Here is an 18617-nt window from a genome sequence, read left to right on the forward strand (position 1 = left end):
AAACTTGGTCTCATACCCACACCTTTTCACAAGATTATATGTTTTTCAAGGTTTTGTAAATTCTTTTGAAATTACTTTCCTGTTTCAGTTAAAAACCATAGACTTTAAACCATCTTAAAATTATCTGAACATAAGGCTAGACATTCCCAGGTTTAGCCAAACTAAATGGCATCACTCGGCCCTGGGTAAGAAAGGCCCTGTTTATCTGACCCAGCCCAATGCTCCCTGGACATCCCATTTTGATAATATCAAACTCTCTGTACTTCAGGATCAAATCATGCCTTCTCATGAAATACAAAACTTTGTTTTCAACTTTCCTTCAGCAAGAATATTCTTTCCCCTTGTATTCAGTGATAAACCCATCCATCAAGTATCACTCAACAATAACCTCCACAAAACTTTCCTGTTACTCCCCAACATAGCTCCCGCAATGACACATCACATTAACCCTCCTGATATTGCTCCTGTGGTATTTTATACATGTTGTCACTAAACTGAGTATTCTTTGCATTATTTTCTGTCATGTCGACCTGAAGGCAGGGACCATGATTCTCATGTTGTCGGCACCCTGGTACAGAACAGGCTACCATCCATGTTTATGAAGTACCGGAAACATCACTGTTCTCAATGGACAAGCAAAACCTTCACTAAATAGTAAAATATTTGTAGTCTTATATACTTTAATTTGTAGAGTTGTTAATCTTACTTCATAACAAAAAAGCATCATTGTGGTAGAGTAATAGAAAATGAAGAGGAATCAGTGTAAGATTTAAAATAGAAAAAGAAATCACATTCTATAGTAGTCTCCCAAAACACCTTTTCTGGTGTTGACAATGACATACAATATCATGAAATTAAGAAATGCTTCCAACACTCTCAACAGAGTATGGTCTTTTACTCAAATACATGGCATTCAAGACTTTATCCTCCTTTACTTTTCACTGACAAAGAACACAGCCCAAAACCAGTTCTTAAAAAATAAACCCAAATAAAAATAAACCTTGCAGTAGAACTCATCAGCAGTAAACCCATAAATACCATTACCATTTAAATCTAGTATAAGGTCAACTCTCAACCCACTTAACATTCAGGATAATTAGGCTTAATACTTTTTATATAGAGTGACACCTAGCAATCTAATGCCATTGTAAGTAACACCCCCTCTCAAAGTTTGTCAGTGTACTTCAAACATTTGCATGAAGTAAAAGGGAGAGAAAAAAATTCACATTGGCTTACCAAATAATCATAAAGTAAATGCAGTTGATCTCACCTAAACTGAAACACAAAGTATCCAACACTCTAAACAGAAATGGTTTCAATCAGAAACTCGGTGTATCAAGAGAGCACTTCTGCAAGTGAAATGGAAATTACAAGAACATTTTCCGAAAGCGGGCCATTTCTTTATGCAATTGCTTGTTTCCATTTTATGGGTCACACTTTTTCATCTATAATGAAACACTGCTCTGCTTTTCTCATGGTAATAAAAAAAAAAAAACGAAGCTAAAGTAAAGAAATGCATCCCCCACCAAAGTGAAGATACTATTTTGGGGAAACACAATTAAAAATATTTTCAGGTTCTGAATTCCAGTGACTTCTAATCAGTGAACAGTTATAAATTTATAACTTCATATAAAATTTAAAGCATATTTAATATTTTGCTTTGATTTGTAGGACAAACACTTTAGAATTCATGGATGTGTATTATATATATTTGGGGATGTCAAGAATGGAGCCTGGTGTCTTTCTTCATTTCTTGAAAAACTGAAAGGAAACTTTCAATTACACTTTAGAAATTTTAAATGAATTTTGAAATACCTCACTAAAATTTCTCCAATGAGGAAAAATACTCTTCACTGTAGTATATACTATATATGTTATATTTATATATTTATGCTATATTTATACTACATAAATATATATATTTTTTATTTCTTAGAAAAAAATGCATGTCTTGAGTGTATCTATTAAATGCAAATCAATTAAAACTGCACTGCAATCACTACTGCTCCCAAAGAATTAGACATAGAGGAACACAGTTTCATAGCACAAGTCACTTCATGAAAAATTCAGCAGAAAGAATGATTTACTTTCTCAATATAGCGCCATGTATTGGTGAGATACTAAAATGAAAAAAAAAATACTGAATTCATCCAGAAGATCATTTACGTAAGTATGAAGAGGAACAAAAGACCACTGGCTAGAGATATCAGAAAATCCATCCAGTGATCATGATTAACAAGAACAGAACAGTAGATAGTTTAGAGGGTTACCAGTGAGAGTGAGCCCAGAAAAATATTACATGTGGCTATAATACAGCTAGTAAAATACCATATCCAAAATGCATTTATGAACTAAAGACAAAGACACCCTATGTGACAGGTGGCCAATCTGGGGGTTCTGTGTGAATGCTGGTGAGCACCCTGACAGGTGCCCCATCAATCACGGGCTCCATCACCGGCCCTGGGATCCTTCTTGATGCGCCACGCAGACAGCCGCGACCAGTCGCCGAGGCCTGTCTGTCGAACCTGCTCTCGGCACGGTCGCTCAAGACGTGCAGTCAGGAGCCTTCCCCACAGGCAAGCGGCACAGGACTAGGTACAGTCTTCTAAGCTAGGTGTTCAAGCGTGGGCTGACTTTCAAAAATTTGTAAATGCATGAACATTTTTAAGCAAAAGGAGAAAATAAAAATTATAGCAGATAATGTTGTGATTTTGTAAGTTAACTGTCATCAGCAATTTGGAATGGTTTAAATTCTGATGATAGAAGCACTTGAAAAAAATACGGTCATCCATCTGCAAGAAAAGCCGTCACTAAAAAGCAGCAAGAAATTGAATCAGCAGTTCCCTCAACCACAACACACCAGCAATTAAAGAGTGTTATTGGTAACTGACAATACAACAGTTTCAAGAATGGGTATTTATTATGGTTTAAAGTCACTGATAGCCTAGCAGTTTAAAAAAAATCTGAGACAGAATAAAAAACTACAGTAGAGCATTTGATACCCAAAGTAACTTTAACACCTGAACGATCAAAATTACAGGTTTTCTCTAAAGGGTAATCCTTTCCTGTTACTTTTAACATAAAGTAACAAAGTCATTACACAATTCCTGTCCAAAACCAATTTTTTAGAGTCTTTTCAAATATCTATTACATTGTGATTCGATCTACATTTATCGAAAGTAAATACAGTCACTATTGATAGAAAGTAAAACAGGAATATGATAGTGACTTAATTTTCATTGTCTCAATTTCCAGAAATATAGTATCCCTATGAGATGGTTGGATGGTGTCACTGACTTACTAGACATGAGTTGGAGTAAACTCCGGGAGCTGGTGATGGACAAGGAGGCCTGGCGTGCTGCAGTCCATGGGGTCGCAAAGAGTCGGACATGACTGAGCGACTGAACTGAACTGAATATCCCTACTGAAATGTATTTTAAAACACATGTGACTGTTGAATCATATTTGAAACATAAGCTATAATTTTAGTTTCAGAATAAAACTGAATACTAAGCAAAACTGGGGGGGGGCATTAAGTAAAAAATGTTCACTGAGATCAAATAAATGTATATTTCAGGTGAATATAACTTTGTTCTGCTGCAGTTCTATGTTGTACAACCTCACCAGAATATTAGGTCAAAGGCTACATGGTGAAACACATGAGGGAAGAATATATCTCAATAACCAACCAGCTTAAAGTACATAATGGCTTCATCTGACAATGAACCCTCCCCACTTTAAACAGTATCATGTGCTGCTTCCAGCAGATAAAAACTGCATCAAATCCTAAACCTTATTTCATGTATATACACAGCCATATTTAGGCTCTGATATGAATCCTGCAAGAGATCTTAATTTTTATTCACATTTAGCAAAAAAAAAAAAAACAACAAAAATCAAAAAACTTTCAGCTATAAGCAACTAAAACCACAATCTATAAAGCATTAAGACCAAGTTGCTGGTCTTAATATAATTAAAGCAAGTTTGCTAAAATCTCCTTTGAAATAATTAGTGTGCTAAAATCTTTTTACCCTTGGCCACATACACAGTCATGAATTATTTTACTATTAAGATTTTCCATAACTTTATAAGTAATTTCTTTGAAAAGGGTGAAGAACACATGAAACAATATTATTCAGTTATAAGATTACAGCTGCTTATATGATTAGCTGGAGGCACATCTTATCACTATGCTATTCATGGTTATAATAAATTTTTAATTAGTAAATAATTGTCTAATAAGGAGTTACCTCAGGAAGACAGAAAACAAGTGTTTCTATAAAATGTCAAAGAATACTTTCACACAAAATGTGAAAACTAACAAGAAATACATGTTGTGAAAGAAAATTCATTGCATTATGATAGCAAGTACATCAGTTTTCAAATATCCTATTAACAGAACTGGAAAATGTTTTTAAAATATTCTCCTTACCTGTGTATACAGTTTTTACTCTCGAGATAGGACATACCAGAAGCAACATCTAATGAAAATTTCACTAATTGTTTGAGTTTTATATCATCCTTCCTCTTTCTCAGAAACGTGAGGAAATCACCTCCTAGAAGAATCAACAACAAGAGAAGATCATGATGAAAGTCACATTTCTCACCATTAGATACACCTTCCAGAACAAAAAGCATTACACATTTAACCATACTTTCTGCTCATTTAAGAGGAGGATGAAAGAAAATATGAAAAGAACACATCCTATTAGAAAGCAGACACTGTGCATTCTCTTAGATGCAGTGTAAGCACTTCAAGGCTTCACACTGTATATCACTCAACACACAGTAGCATTCAGTCATCCTTTTTTCCTCGGCCATAATTTCTCACCAATCTGCCTGGCTAAAATTTTCTAAGAAATCCTGTAGTCTCTAATACCAGATAAAAGATGATAATTACCATGAGTTATAAAGAAAAGTAAATGATATTGAATTAGTTACCAGATTCAGTGATTGCTTAAAAAACTGAGATTACTAACACCATGAAAGAGTAGGACAGAAAAAAAAAGGCTATGAGTTTGATAAGATTTAGCTGCTGAGTCAGACTGCATTTTCATGCATCAAATGGACTCCAGTGATATCTGAGAGAAACTCCTCAAACCAGCATGTTGCAAAAGAAGTATAATGCAAGCCACTTTAGAAATTTCAAATATACTGGTAGCCACATTTTTAAAAGTAACAATAATGAAAAGGTGAAAGTGACTGAAGTAATACATTTTTCTTTAGTTCCATTATGTATAAAATATTATTAAATCAACATGCACTATTATAAAATTATGGTGAAAATATTTTACATTTATCAACATAACTCTTTAAAACATGTGTATTTTACATTTATGGAACGTCTCAATTTAGATGCAAATTTGCATCAGAAATATTTGATCTGTATTTGGATTTCATCAAATCCATGATTAAAAAACATAGATTCACATACCTAGGTTGTTCCAAAAGTATTATACTTATAAATTTTTCCAATAACTGAATCACAGTACTGGAAATGAAATTTTTAAATTCAAATCATGTAAGATTGAGTGAAACTCACAGTTCATCTTTTAGAAGCACACATGTCAAAACTCAAGAGCTCAGGTGCTGCATATGGCCAGTGACTACTAGACTAGACAGGACAGCCTTAGACCACAGCCACTACCAGCATGGCATTAAAGGTTAAAGCTTGGTTACTGCTCCTTGCTAATGCACACTATACTGTACTGCGTTAGTAAACAAAGTAAAACGAAACCTAGTCAAGATATATTGAATGAACGTTCTCTAAAAACAGCCATTCCTCCTTTTTCTGTCTCTTAGAGCCTCAGACAAGAGGGATTAGCATTTTAATGGTCATTTCCTGATGCTTTTGATGCTCTTTACCAGGGATCTAGCCTCCTTAAATAGGACAACCCTAGAGGTGAAGATTAAACGGCCTTTTCTTTAATGAGAGTCTCAAGAAAACAAACACCAGCCTAACTCTCCTTAGAAAGTTCTTTTTCTAATCTCTTTCCCCATTCATAAATCAAGCATTACACAAATATAGGTGGACTACTTACAAAATCAGTAAGCTATATGCTTCAAAAGTAATCTTAATGGTGTCAGATTATTTACTTTTTTCTGTTCTTCCAAAGAGAATATCAAACTTCTTACTAAGAACATTACTGAAATAGCTTCTATCAAGCTTGACTTAATTTTCTTAAAAAAAAAAAACAGCAACAACAACAAAAAGAAACCTAAATGCAACAGTAAACAGCAAAATTAGCCACTAATTTTTCAACTTTAATAGGCAAAAAATGTCTATTAAAATGGGCTTGAAAATCATTATTTAGTTCAAGTTACTTCCTGGGCCAACATTCTCATATAGTGTTACATACATTTATCGATACCCTGGCCTAGTTTAGAAGAAGTACACCCTTCTAATTTTGAAACCGCACAGCATTTTGTTTACTCATTTGGAATAACTTTCAAATGAAAGAAACCCTTCTAGAATTTGCTTAAAGTGGCATACGACATGGCCTCAGTGCTCTGTGGAAACCTAACATTTCTTCTTTCCAAAATTAGCTTACATTTAGCACTTTCCCTTCTGCTTCCTGCTCTTTTTAAATATGGACTTTCACCTAATCCTCCCTAACCCCCAGCCCAACCTGTAAACCCAGTGAAGAGAACTGCACCTCTTGTCAGTAGGCTAATTTCAGCAAACATCACAGGATGTCTAGCATGACATAATACTTCAATAAGCACTCTTGGATGAATGAATAAATAATGTAAAAAACAATCACTTCCATGTAGCTTATAAGCTACCCATGAAGGTAATCTACATATGAATTTTTTAAATTAATTTTAGTCATTTCTTCCTTAGCTCCTCTCCAATGGTTGGAACTATGCTTTTCAAGTACTTGCTCAAAATGAATGTTTAGAAAAGGATAACACTGAATCAATGGCACCTGACGGAGGCCATAAAATTCTTTAGATTCCAAAATAAACCTTGGTACATTAAAACTCTGAGCTCACCTTGATAAGATGCTTATTAACACGACTGCCTTACAAACTGCATCATTAAAAAAAAATTATTTGCAAAGGAGCAATTCTTAACAGATAAGACTGTAGACCAACAGAGGCTTCCCAGGTGGTGCCAGTGGTAAAGAACCTGCCTGCCAACGCAAGAGCATAAGAGATGCAGGCTCGATCCCCGGGCTGGCAAGATTCCTAGAGGGGGAGCATGGCAGCCCCTCCAGTGTTCTTGTCTGGAGAATCTTTTGTCATTTCACTGTGCCACTGTAAAGAACCTCTCTGAACATATGAGCCACCTACTAATCACATATGCAGCACATGTGCACACATTCTTGCATGTGGACGCATGCATGTAGCCTAGAGTACCCCGCCTGACCACTGCAGGAAGATGGAGGTGCTCACAAATGTGTAGAACGAGGCAGGAACTCCTCTTCTCTAACTCTGTCTTACCAAGGCTTACTTCTATATAGACATACTGCATACTAAGCCAAGACAGGACGGATGATTTTCTAGATTTCTTCAGTGATGAATTTCTAAGACAATTCTTAGAATGCTTTTATAAACAACTTCTAGTTTACTAATGATACCGCATCACATGGTGAAAAGAGCGTGGATAGTTAGGCCTCACCAATTGAGGTCTGATTAGCTGTGAAACCTGGGGTACAATCCCTCTAACCTTCCTTACAACGTAAGGATTAATGCCTTTTGTTTCTCAAGGTGGTTTTGAAGACCGAAATGTATCTAAACCACAAAGCGAATGCCTACCTAGCGCACGGCACACACAATAAACACTGGTGCAACTTCCTATTTTGGTTGAAGTTATTTTGCACATAAACCCAGGAACAGCTGTGGCAAGGACTCGCCGTCACACAGCAGTAGTTCCTCCTCACTCACCTCACTGCCTCTCTCCCATTTTGGAGAGTATTTGTCCCGTCTCAGCACTAAAGGCAATCCTAGACTTGCTTAGCCCAGTTATCAGTGGAGTCCCATTCTCAAGTGACTGATTCAGGGATGTGTTCTCGGTCGCTCAGTCCTGTCCGACTCTGGGACCTCAAGGACTGTAGGCGGCCAGGCTCCTCTGTCCATCGGATTCTCCAGGCAAAAATACCAGAGTGGGTTGCCATGCCCTTCTCCAGAGGATCTTCTCAACCCAGGGATCGAACCCAGGTCTCCCACACCGCAGGCAGACTCTTTACCATCTGAGCCACCAGCGAAGCCAGACTCAGAGGCAGGTACACTATTTAATTCAGGCCACTGAGATACAGGAGATAACTTCTAAAGGATGAATGAAAGAAACTTTTTAAGACAAGTGCCAGGAAAGGAGCTTCTCTGCGAGTGGAAGTATGCAGGGCAGCATGTGCTCTGCAGAGACTGACACCCTTGGGATGAAGCTGTCGCCACGGAGAGCAGGAAGAGTGAAGGGAAGAGGACAGTTCTGGTGGCATCTCTGAGCCACTGGAACAAGCGCTGCCTCGAGAATGACTTTCTTCTAGATCTTTGAATTGAAGGAACAAATAAAAGCTCTATAACTTTTTTTGATATAACTCCCACACTAGCCACTCGAAGATTCTTTATGGATAAAATAATAACTGTATTAGAAGATACTGAGAATTAAAAAGATACTATATATTGATACATTAAATGTCTAGAACAAGTAGGAAATAATAAATAGAAGTGCTTTATTTTGTTTACAGCCAACATTTAGTAAGAGAATAGAAGACTGTTTTATTCTTAACAGCTCTTTCTCAAAGGTTTCTTACTTTGTGCTATGAAAATCTGATCCTATCTGCTCTTTCAGTATTAATGGGACTCTGAGGAACTGATCACATTAAACAAACTCATAGAGATTATTGTGTAAACAAGAATACTAATTTATCAATTTCTCATTAGGGAAAAGGGATCATCAAGGCTATACCACTAATGACTTTCTGTCACTGAATCATGTAGAGATCTTAATTTATCTTCAAATAAATTTAAAGGTTATTAAATTAAGAGATACCAGTCCCTAGTGATATATAAAATGCATAATTCATTACCCTTGTTTTTTAGGATATCAATTTACTCCAGAGAAGTTTGGTTTAGTTGTGTTCACATACACATTTAAAATAGGCTCATAATCAAAGCAAGAATTAAATTATAGAGAGCTATTGTAGAGGGTCCGTTTATGCTATTGTTCAGAGTTGTTACTAAAAAATAAACTTTTCATCTTTTCTTCTCTTTAATTAGACTTCTGGCTGTGGGCCAGGCCATCAAAACTCAGGCGGGTACAAATTCATATGATAGTCGTAACAATGACTGCTGACTTAATTTGTGCTCTGTGAGACACAGAATAGATTTCGTACAATAGGAGGTAAGTCAACACGTTCCTGAAGAAAAGGATCGATGCAGACACTGAGGCCGCCAATACTGACTGCTACACGCAGGGCACACGTAGGGAAGGCGGCTCTCGCGGAAAGGGAGATTAGACAGGAGAATGCGCTGGCTGCTAACCGAGGTGATGAGGGCTTCTTCCGAGAACCATCACACACACACAGACCGCAGCGCTGGATCTGAAAGGCTCGGTAATAAGCTGGACATGGGCCAGTCTGTGAGGAAAGATGAGGAACATGTAACACAGGAAAGCCGAAAACGACTCCAAGGACACTGGCGTTTCAGATGCTGCGCTCTTCTTCCTAAAGGAGCGCCTGCTGAAGAGCTTGCTCCCAGCAGTTCAGCTGAGCCCAAGGCAGTGCTGAGAGTATGGCTGTCCCAGTTTAGATTAACGCGTGACATTCCTCTTTTCAGGTGAGGTTCCTTAATAGCCACGCTCTGCCAGCACTGCAGGGCACCGGGGCCTCTGGCATTTCTCCTTTGCAGATATCTCTAACAACATAGCTCTCTAATGGCCGTAAAAACAGTTCTCTGAAATAAAAGAGTGCTCTTCACAGAACTTTTTAACTTGCCGGTTCAAGGGGCAGCAGCTATAATCTCACTAGACATTATGTGACCTGCCAGGACAGATGCAGAGTCAGGTTTCACAGACCTTCAGAACATCGGCTTCCAGAAAGCACTCTGGAGAAAATCTGCTTTATTACACTGTGGAGGAGAGAGCTGAGCTCACCTGATTTTTACTTTTAAGGTGGTAATTTTGGTGATATAACTGAAATTCTAAGGCACGTGCCTGCAAACTATGGCCTGAAGAGGCCAAAATCAGTCCCATGCCTGCTTTTGCAAATAAAGCTTTACTGGAAACTTTAAACTCATTCCTTTACATGCTGTTTCCAGATGCTTTTGAGCTGTGCTGGTGGAGCTGAGGACGCCCAGAGACTGGACAGCCCTCAGCGCCTAACCATCTTACTACCTGGTTCTTTACAGAAAAAGCTCGCTGACTCTTGCTTTAAGGCATTACTCAGCATTTCATACAGCTACAGTCCCTCCTATTTAAAGGTTCTCATGGTGGCCTTGGTTACTTTCAACCAAGATCTTACTATTCACCATGTTTTCTTTTTTGTATGAGGGCTCAATAGTGCCATTTTTTAACGTTCAAGGAGGAAGCTGGAAAGGTAAATTCACCAATTAATTTTAAGTCCTAAGGCTGCCAACCTATTCACACAGAAAAAAACATATGAGGAGTGAGATCATAAACCCCTGGTGTCCTCCCCATCCACAACCCACCATCTGCCACCAAGACAAAGAAATTACACTGTCTCTCCCTGCTTTCATGCCAAATAACCTACTTTTCCATATCGTGGCCTGTTATGCCCCTGAAAGCAGCCTTTGATATAAAGATAAGAATGGACAGGATGATCAGGTGTATAAAGAGGTTGGTTCCTGGAATACCCTTTAAATACTTAGATGCTACAAAGACATTTTTTTCTAAATAAAAAATTCAAAAGAATGCTTATTTTGATATATCTATCTACTACAGGAAAACCTGCAGAGAAAAAAGAAAGAGGCATCAATTCAAGTTCCCTTAGATTTTTAAAGAAATGTGGGATAAAAAGACCAACTCAAAAGTACATTTAAATTTCATAAGAGAAAAAATGTTTATAAAAGCTAACAATATTTTTAGAAATTGAATTTACCATAGGCTACATATTTGAGAGACATTAAGTCCCTAAAAGCAATAAAATCAGTGACTACTTTATAAAAACTATTATATTATCTTATTCTCTAAAGTAATTAGAAACATATTTATATCTTCATGTTTACCCATTTCTGTTGGATATGGTCAGAATCTAATTTATGCAAAGGTTTTAATCATAAACACATTTACAAACTATGAAACTTTCTATCAAAATTAATTAAAAAGCATCACTTTATAATTTTAAAGAACACAGTGCGGCAAAGAGCTTGGAATGTCAGTGTTGAGAAAAGAAATCACAGAAAAACAGGAGCATCTTTTCTCACTTTTTAAAAAGTTGTGGTTCAACACTTATAAATTTTTCCTCTTAATTTTAAGTGTAATACTGCAAATTATATTGAAATGTTGTACAAGCAATCCAGGTGAGCCACAGAATTGACTTTCTCTTTAACTTAGAAACCATTTTCATCATGGTAAGAAAGTGCATGAACTTCAGCATCTTTGCTATTTTTAAGTACATAGTTCAGTAGAGTCTCCCTCTGAGATGAAGGTTTGATTCCATTTATACAAAGTCCCAAACCAGCCCAAACGAATCTCTTTTGTAAGTACGGAAAATGGTAACCACAGCTGTGTATACTTATTGATAATCTAAACTTATAATTGGTGTCCTCTTCTGTGTTATATTTTGTTTGATCTAGTATTTCACCTTATAACTAACTAATTTAACTAATAATAACAACAATTTAAATAAGTTAAATAATTAAATTTTAATTAAATTTATTTAATTAATTTAAATAATTAAATAAGTTAAATTGCTATTTTTTCATGGGTCAGAGATACATAGCTTTAGCAGTCACAGCGCAGCAGGGGCTGTTGTGGGTTAAGCATATACAGATCCTTGAACACAAAGTGGGATGTGCTTTGGGAGAGGAACGACGAGTTTCCCAAAGCGGCTGTGTTTCAGCAGGCAGTAAGCAAGCCAACAGAGTGCATCATGGGAAATGCCAGGCTGGATGAATCACCAGCTGGAGCCAAGACTGCCCAGAGAAATATCAACCATCTCAGATATGAACATGATGCCACCCTAATGGCAGAAACCAAAGAGGAACCAAGAGCCTCTTGATGAGGGTGAAAGAGGGGAGTGCAAAAGATGGCTTAAAACTCAACATTCAGAAAACTAAGATCATGGCACCTGGTCCCATCACTGCAAGGCAAACAGATGAGGAAACAGTGGAAACAGTGTCAGATCTTCTTTTCTTGGCTCCAAAAAAAAGACTGTGGGTGGTGACTGCAGCCATGAAATTAAAAGATACTTGTTCTTTGTAAGAAAAGCTATGCAAACCTAGACAACAATTAAAAAGCAGAGATATCCCTTTGCTGACAAAGGTCCATCTAGTCAAGGCTATGGTTTTTCCCAGTAGTCATGTATGGATGTGAGAGTTGGACTACAAAGAAAGCTGAGCACCAAAGAATTGATGCTCTTGAACTGTGGTGTTGGAGGACTCTTGAGAGTCCTTTGGACAGCAAGGAGATCAAACCAGTCAATTCCAAAGGAAATCAACTCTGATTATTCATTGAAAGGACTGATGCTGATGCTGAAGCTCCAGTACTCTGACCACCAGATGCAAACAGCCAACTCATTGGCAAAGACCCTGTGGATGGGAAAGACTGAGGGCAGGAGGAACAGGGGGCTGTAGAGGATGAGATGGTTGGATGGTGCTGGGAGCCACCGCGGGAGACCCCACCCACGACAAAGGTTATGTGGAGAAGACCTGACGGGCAAAGGCAGATCAGGATTCGAGGGGCTCCCTGGACCTGCTCGAGCATCTACCCCAAAACCAGAATCTGTCTGTCTTACTATTTTGTGCCTTTCACCAACTCTTCTGACATTAACAGGGGGCTATCCCTGACCACCTTTCTCTGGGGAAAATCAACTTAGGGCTTTAGTTAATAAGTCTCCTGGACATGAGAGGAATATTTCAAATCAAACCCCCCTGTTAGCATTCTAGCTTGCTTGGCAGGTTTATCCAGACTCTTGCAGCTACGCATGTGATTATTCACAGCCTCCCAACTGTGAGAGGCACGGGAAGCCTAAAAATATAGAGCCTTTCGAGGAGTTAAAACTATTCGAGTAGTGCTGGTGTAGGATTTCACTGCTGAGCCAATGCTTGCTGCTAAGTTCCCATATCTCTTAATTCACTGTGCACCTTGGAGTGCATTAGTTAACAGTTGGAATGTAAGAAAAACAAGTGTAGCCTTGAAATTAACCACATCAGACCTTTGAGCTAATTGGTTCTTTCTTTGTTGTAACTCACTGCACCTTTGCTCCGTGAGAAATGTAACTCTGTTTAGCATTTTCTGAGGCTGACATAGATTAGAAATATAAAGAAAAAACATTTCAAGGGAAAATAAGTTTTCTGGTTGAACAGCCTTTATCAAAAGAGGGTCATAAAATGTCCACAGGCCTCCAAGGCAAGAAGATAATGTACACAACACGGTTTATGGGAAAGGTTTGCAGAAAAAATCCTGGTTTCAATAAGGGCAAAACTACTGGAATGTTTGGGCTGACTCTGTATGACTTTGCATCTTTCATTTCCCTCTATGTACAAGTCAAGGTATAAAAGTCCCTTTTGAAAATAAAGTTATGGGCCTCGCTCACTGAAGAAGCCTGGTCTCCCCGTGTCTGTCTTTCTTTCTCTCCTCTATTTTTTTATCTGCAACATTCTGTATCTCTCTCTCTAAATCATTCTCTTCCCTGACACCATTTCTCCTGAGGGTTCCCCCTGGATCCTGCAGGGGCTGGACCCCGCCAGGATGGCATCACTGACTCAATGTACATGAGCTTGAGCAAACTCAGAGATAGTGAAGGACAGGGAAGCCTGGCATGCTGCAGTCCATGGGGTCACGGAGAGTCAGACATGACTTAGTGACTGAACAACAGGTGATATTTGGGGGCTCACAGGAGGCGCACGCGGTAAAGAACCTGTGTGCCAATGCAGGCGACATAAGAGACGCAGGTTTGAGCCTTGGGTCGGGAGAAGCCCCTGAAGTAGGAAACAGCAACTCATTCAGTCTTGCCTGGAGAATCCCAAGGATACAGGAGATGGACAAGCTACAGTCCAAGTGGTCACAGAAAGTCGGACACAACTGAAATGACTTAGCATGCGCACAAATGATAAAATATCAAAGGCGGGAGAAGGGGATAATGGAGGATGAGATAGTTAGACAGCATCACCGATTCAACAGATACGAATCTAAGCAAACTCCGGGAGATAATGAAGGACAGAGGAGCCTGATGTGCTGCAGTCCATGGGGTCATAAAGAGTCGGACATGACTTAGTGATTGAACAGTAACAATAACAAAGCAAGACTGCTCTTTGTCTGAAAGGGAGACATAACCTTGTCCCTAGAAGCTGTTCACTACAAACATACCCCAGAGAAATGGCCCAGGTAAAGACCAGTCAGGGCCTTGTATTCTTGGCATAGCCAGCAAGGTGAGTGGGAATGCAAGAAATCAACGCACGAGTATCTTGTAACATGCCTTAATAATAAGCTTGCTAGATTTCTAATGCTATAAAAAAGTAGATCAGAGGAAGGTCATAAATATAATGCAACAGTATTTCAGCAAGCCATTTAACTCATCATTATAATCACTAGGTTGTAATGAAGTAAACTAGACAGAAGTATAGCTAAATGGATTTGTAGGCTGAACAATGATACCTATGGAATCTAGATTTAAGATGTGATGGAAATTTTTTAGGAAATGATCAAGTATGACTTGGAATTCTATGCTTAATCCTCTCAGTTTTCAAAATTTTTGGCAAAAATTTGGATGAAGACAAAAAGAAAATGTTACATGCAGCACAGAAAAAGGAACTGAACTTGTTCTAATAATCTGACAAAAACATTTTGAGGTGATATCAAAAAAGTGAAGTGAAAGTCAGTCATGTCTGACTGTGACCTGAGGTGATATCAAAGCTGATTTCAAATATGTAAAGAGCTTTTTAAAAAAAAAAATGAAATAAGAACTTTATTTCTCATTTAACTTCAGGTTTCAAGTAAGGTTGATATTTTGTGTGCCAGGATATCATGTCTAAATTATTTCTTCAAAAATAGTAAGAGAAATGCTCATGTGTGAGCTAACACTGTCTTTTCCACGTTCAAATATCTGTATCAAGAAAATTTATCTCTCTTTTTGCTTAGAATAGAAAAGCTATGTTGCCTACCATTTAGGATTAAAAAAAAAAACAAAGTGAGTATCTGTGATGAGTGGGACATACTTCTACAATGATGAGTAATCAATGACAAAAAAAGATGATCACTCATATTGGACAAGAGATTTTAGAGGTATCAAAATTTCCTAGGATGGATGACTTTCTAGCAGATTAAGCTGGCTTAACTCCATCTATCTTAGGTAAACATATAGAATAAGACTGTTGACATTCTAATGTTGTTGTTGTTCAGTGGCTAAGTTGTGTCTGACTCTTTGCAACCCTATGGACTGCAGCACACCAGGCTCCTTGGTCCTCCATTATCTCCCAGAGTTTGCTCAAACTCATGTCCACCGAGACAGTGATGCCATCCAACCATCTCATCCTCTGTCACCCCCTTCTCCTCCTGCCTTCAATCTTTCCCAGCATCAGGGTCTTTTTCAGTGAGTTGGCTCTTTGAAGTAGGTGGCCAGAGTGCTGGAGCTTCAGCATCAGTCCTTCTAATGCATATTCACAGTTGAGCTCCTTTAGGATGGACTGGTTGGATCTCCTTGCTGTCCGTCCTCCACAGGTGAAGGGGCAGCAGGGGCTTCCTGGTGGGCCGCACAGGGTGCCGCCTCTCAGGACACAGACAAGGACTTCTGCAGCTACCCCACAGAAGGTCTCATGCCACATCAGGAAAGGAGACAGGGGACAGCAGTGCTCAAAGAACCTTAAGGCCTACTAAAGATTACTGGATTCTCTTTCCAGCCGTTCTCAATCTAACAAGGAAGATACAAAAATTAGGGGAAAAAAAAACTATATTAAAAGACACAGTTGGGACTTCTCTGGTGGTTCAGTGGCTAAGACTCTGCTTTCTCAATACAGGGGGCCTGCATTTGATCCCTGGTCTGGGAGCTAGATTCCACATGCCACAATTACCAACCAAGAGTTATCATTCCACAACCAGATCCTGCAAGCAAGGAAGATTTAAGATCCTGAGTGTGGCAACTAAGACCTGGAGCAGGCCAAAAGGGAAAATAAAAGACAAGGTGAAATAGCAGTTAAACATATACACAAGTAATATGTAGTGATGGTTCAGAAACACACAGGGAGATCTGACTTCTGGGGCCAGAGAAAGACTCAGAAAGTCAGTAACACTGTGAAAGATGGAGTGGGATTCCAAGGAGCGGGTAACACAGAAGAACCAGCTGAACTTATGTTAGAAGCAAAAGACAGAAACTGAAACTAAGGGCTCACGGGAAGTAAACAGCCACAGAACCAAGACTCCCATTTCTGTATGAGTTCATTTCTACTTTCATGTTGCTGAATATTTTGCACTAAACTGGCATGACTGATGATGAATAACTGAAGCTTTCTCCTGGGTAACTGCTGAGGGGGAAAAACTAAATTGGGTTCACTCTAATGTCAAAAATATTGATCATCTTTTTTCTTTAAGCTTGATTTTGGATATAAAATAAACATTAATTCCTTCTTTGGAGTTTTTCTAGTAGAACGTTACTCTGTGCTAGAAATAATTATTCTCTAGAAGCACAAGGATGTTTGGCCATAAACCGATATTACTCCTAATTCAGATCAACATGAAATGGGTTCTCAATTACACTGAATGTTCTTGAATCTAAGTGGGTAAAAAAAGATATATTGAAGTTATTTGACTTAAACGTTTCTCTTAGGATAAGTACTTTCAGGAAGGAGAGAAGAACCATGCGTGCAGTAAAATTCCAGTCATCTAACGGAAAAGGAAAATAGTTGCCATACATCTTTAAGATTAACTTTAATAGAGTTTTACTCCGTAAGTTTGCAGACTGTCTTCTCATTCCAACTTTGTAATTAGCTGTAGGAACTTAGGCAAACTGCTTGATTTCTTTGGGTTCCATCTATTACATAAAGGGTTTTGGGTTATATGGACCTCAAAATTCCAATCTAGACCCCAAAGTTCAGTGCAATAGAAAGCGGGGATATGCAGGCACCACCTCCGAGTTCCCTGTCTTAAGCTGCTCTGCTCTGGACATGCTGCCTGCAGTCCTATCTCTCTGCACAGCAGCCGTCCACTCTCCCTGCTGGGCCAGGGCTGGGGCCTTGTCATCTGTGTGCATGGTCTGCCGATGAGGCTGGAGCTTTCCAGACGCCCTCCCACTCCGGACACTCCCCATCCCAGGCATCACTGCCATCGCTTCTCTGAAATCTGGTCCAAGCATCCAAGAATAACTGTTTCCTTGCTTGCCTCCTTTACTCTGCACATCCAATGTATGATCTGCTTCCTCGCCTCTATCATTTAACTTCTATTTCAGTGCTTTAACACAAGCACTTAGTTGTTCACTTTGGAATTAGTGAGAACTTTTGTTGTTTCGATATAGAATTCTGGCAAGAAAATGGAATCATCCTACCTTATTCTTTCCCAGCTATTTCGCTCACATGATTCAGATGTAAAATCCTTAAGCATCTTCCTTATTCCACAAAAGTTGACCTTTACCAGCGTCACCAGTTTAAAATGAGTAACGCAGCCTCTATTCCTTCATAATCCATATAACTTCACTTTTACAAACAGCAAATATGTCATTAATTTTAAATAGATCTTTTGTTAAGTTATTATCTATGTGACCTTTTCGAAACTACTCACATGAAGTTTTCCAGGGCTTTTATCATTAACTCCCAGAAGGCACATCCCAGTAGGTAACTCACTTAGTACAACATGGTGTGCAAATAGGCAATTAAAACTATTTTCATTAAAGTGATAGGTTAAATGTCACAGATAAACCAACAATAGATTTAGATACATGAGTATTTTCTTCCAGTTACTGCTGGTCATTTCTTATTGGATATTATTTTCATTTTATGACATGAATAAAAGCTCAGTGAGCAACATGGCAGAGGGAAAATGCCATGTACAACTGGGGGTTTCTTTTTCACTTTGGTTTATGCTCTTATCAATGTATTTGAGAACAAAAAATAATGGCTAATTATCAAAAAAGACAGGTTTATTAAACTACCAAATGCATAACCATAAACGTGACCATAGTAAGATCATAATCCAAACAATGTAGATACTCCTTTAAGTTGATTCCCACATTGCCAGAAACGGCTTCAAGAGCACAGGCTGGCCCTGAGGCCAGGAGTGGGGCCAGGAGGACAGAGGGGGCTGTCCAGCTGCCAGTGGCTGAGCTATTGTACAGGAGGCCATGATCGAAACCATCCCAAGAAAAAGAAATGCGAAAAAGCAAAATGGTTGTCTCGGGAGGCCTTAAATAGCTGAGAAGAGAAGAGAAGCGAAAATCAAAGGGGAAAAGGAAAGACACATCCATCTGAATGCAGAGTTCGAAAGAATAGCAAGGAGAGATAAGAAAGCC

At 38.6% G+C, this 18617-nt stretch overlaps 1 protein-coding gene across 4 annotated transcripts in view; it reads right to left on the minus strand.

Moving 5' to 3' along the window:
• Positions 1–18617, minus strand: part of FER (FER tyrosine kinase) — a 465560-nt gene that overhangs the window by 97503 nt on the left and 349440 nt on the right. For all 4 annotated transcript variants that reach the window (XM_018049986.1, XM_018049985.1, XM_013965817.2 and 1 more), the window contains one exon: positions 4433–4556. In XM_018049986.1, coding sequence (XP_017905475.1) covers positions 4433–4556 — 124 coding nt within the window. The remainder of the gene's footprint in view (positions 1–4432; positions 4557–18617) is intronic.

This window comes from Capra hircus, chromosome 7, assembly GCF_001704415.2.
Source record: "Capra hircus breed San Clemente chromosome 7, ASM170441v1, whole genome shotgun sequence".
Classification (NCBI taxonomy): Eukaryota; Metazoa; Chordata; class Mammalia; order Artiodactyla; family Bovidae; genus Capra; species Capra hircus.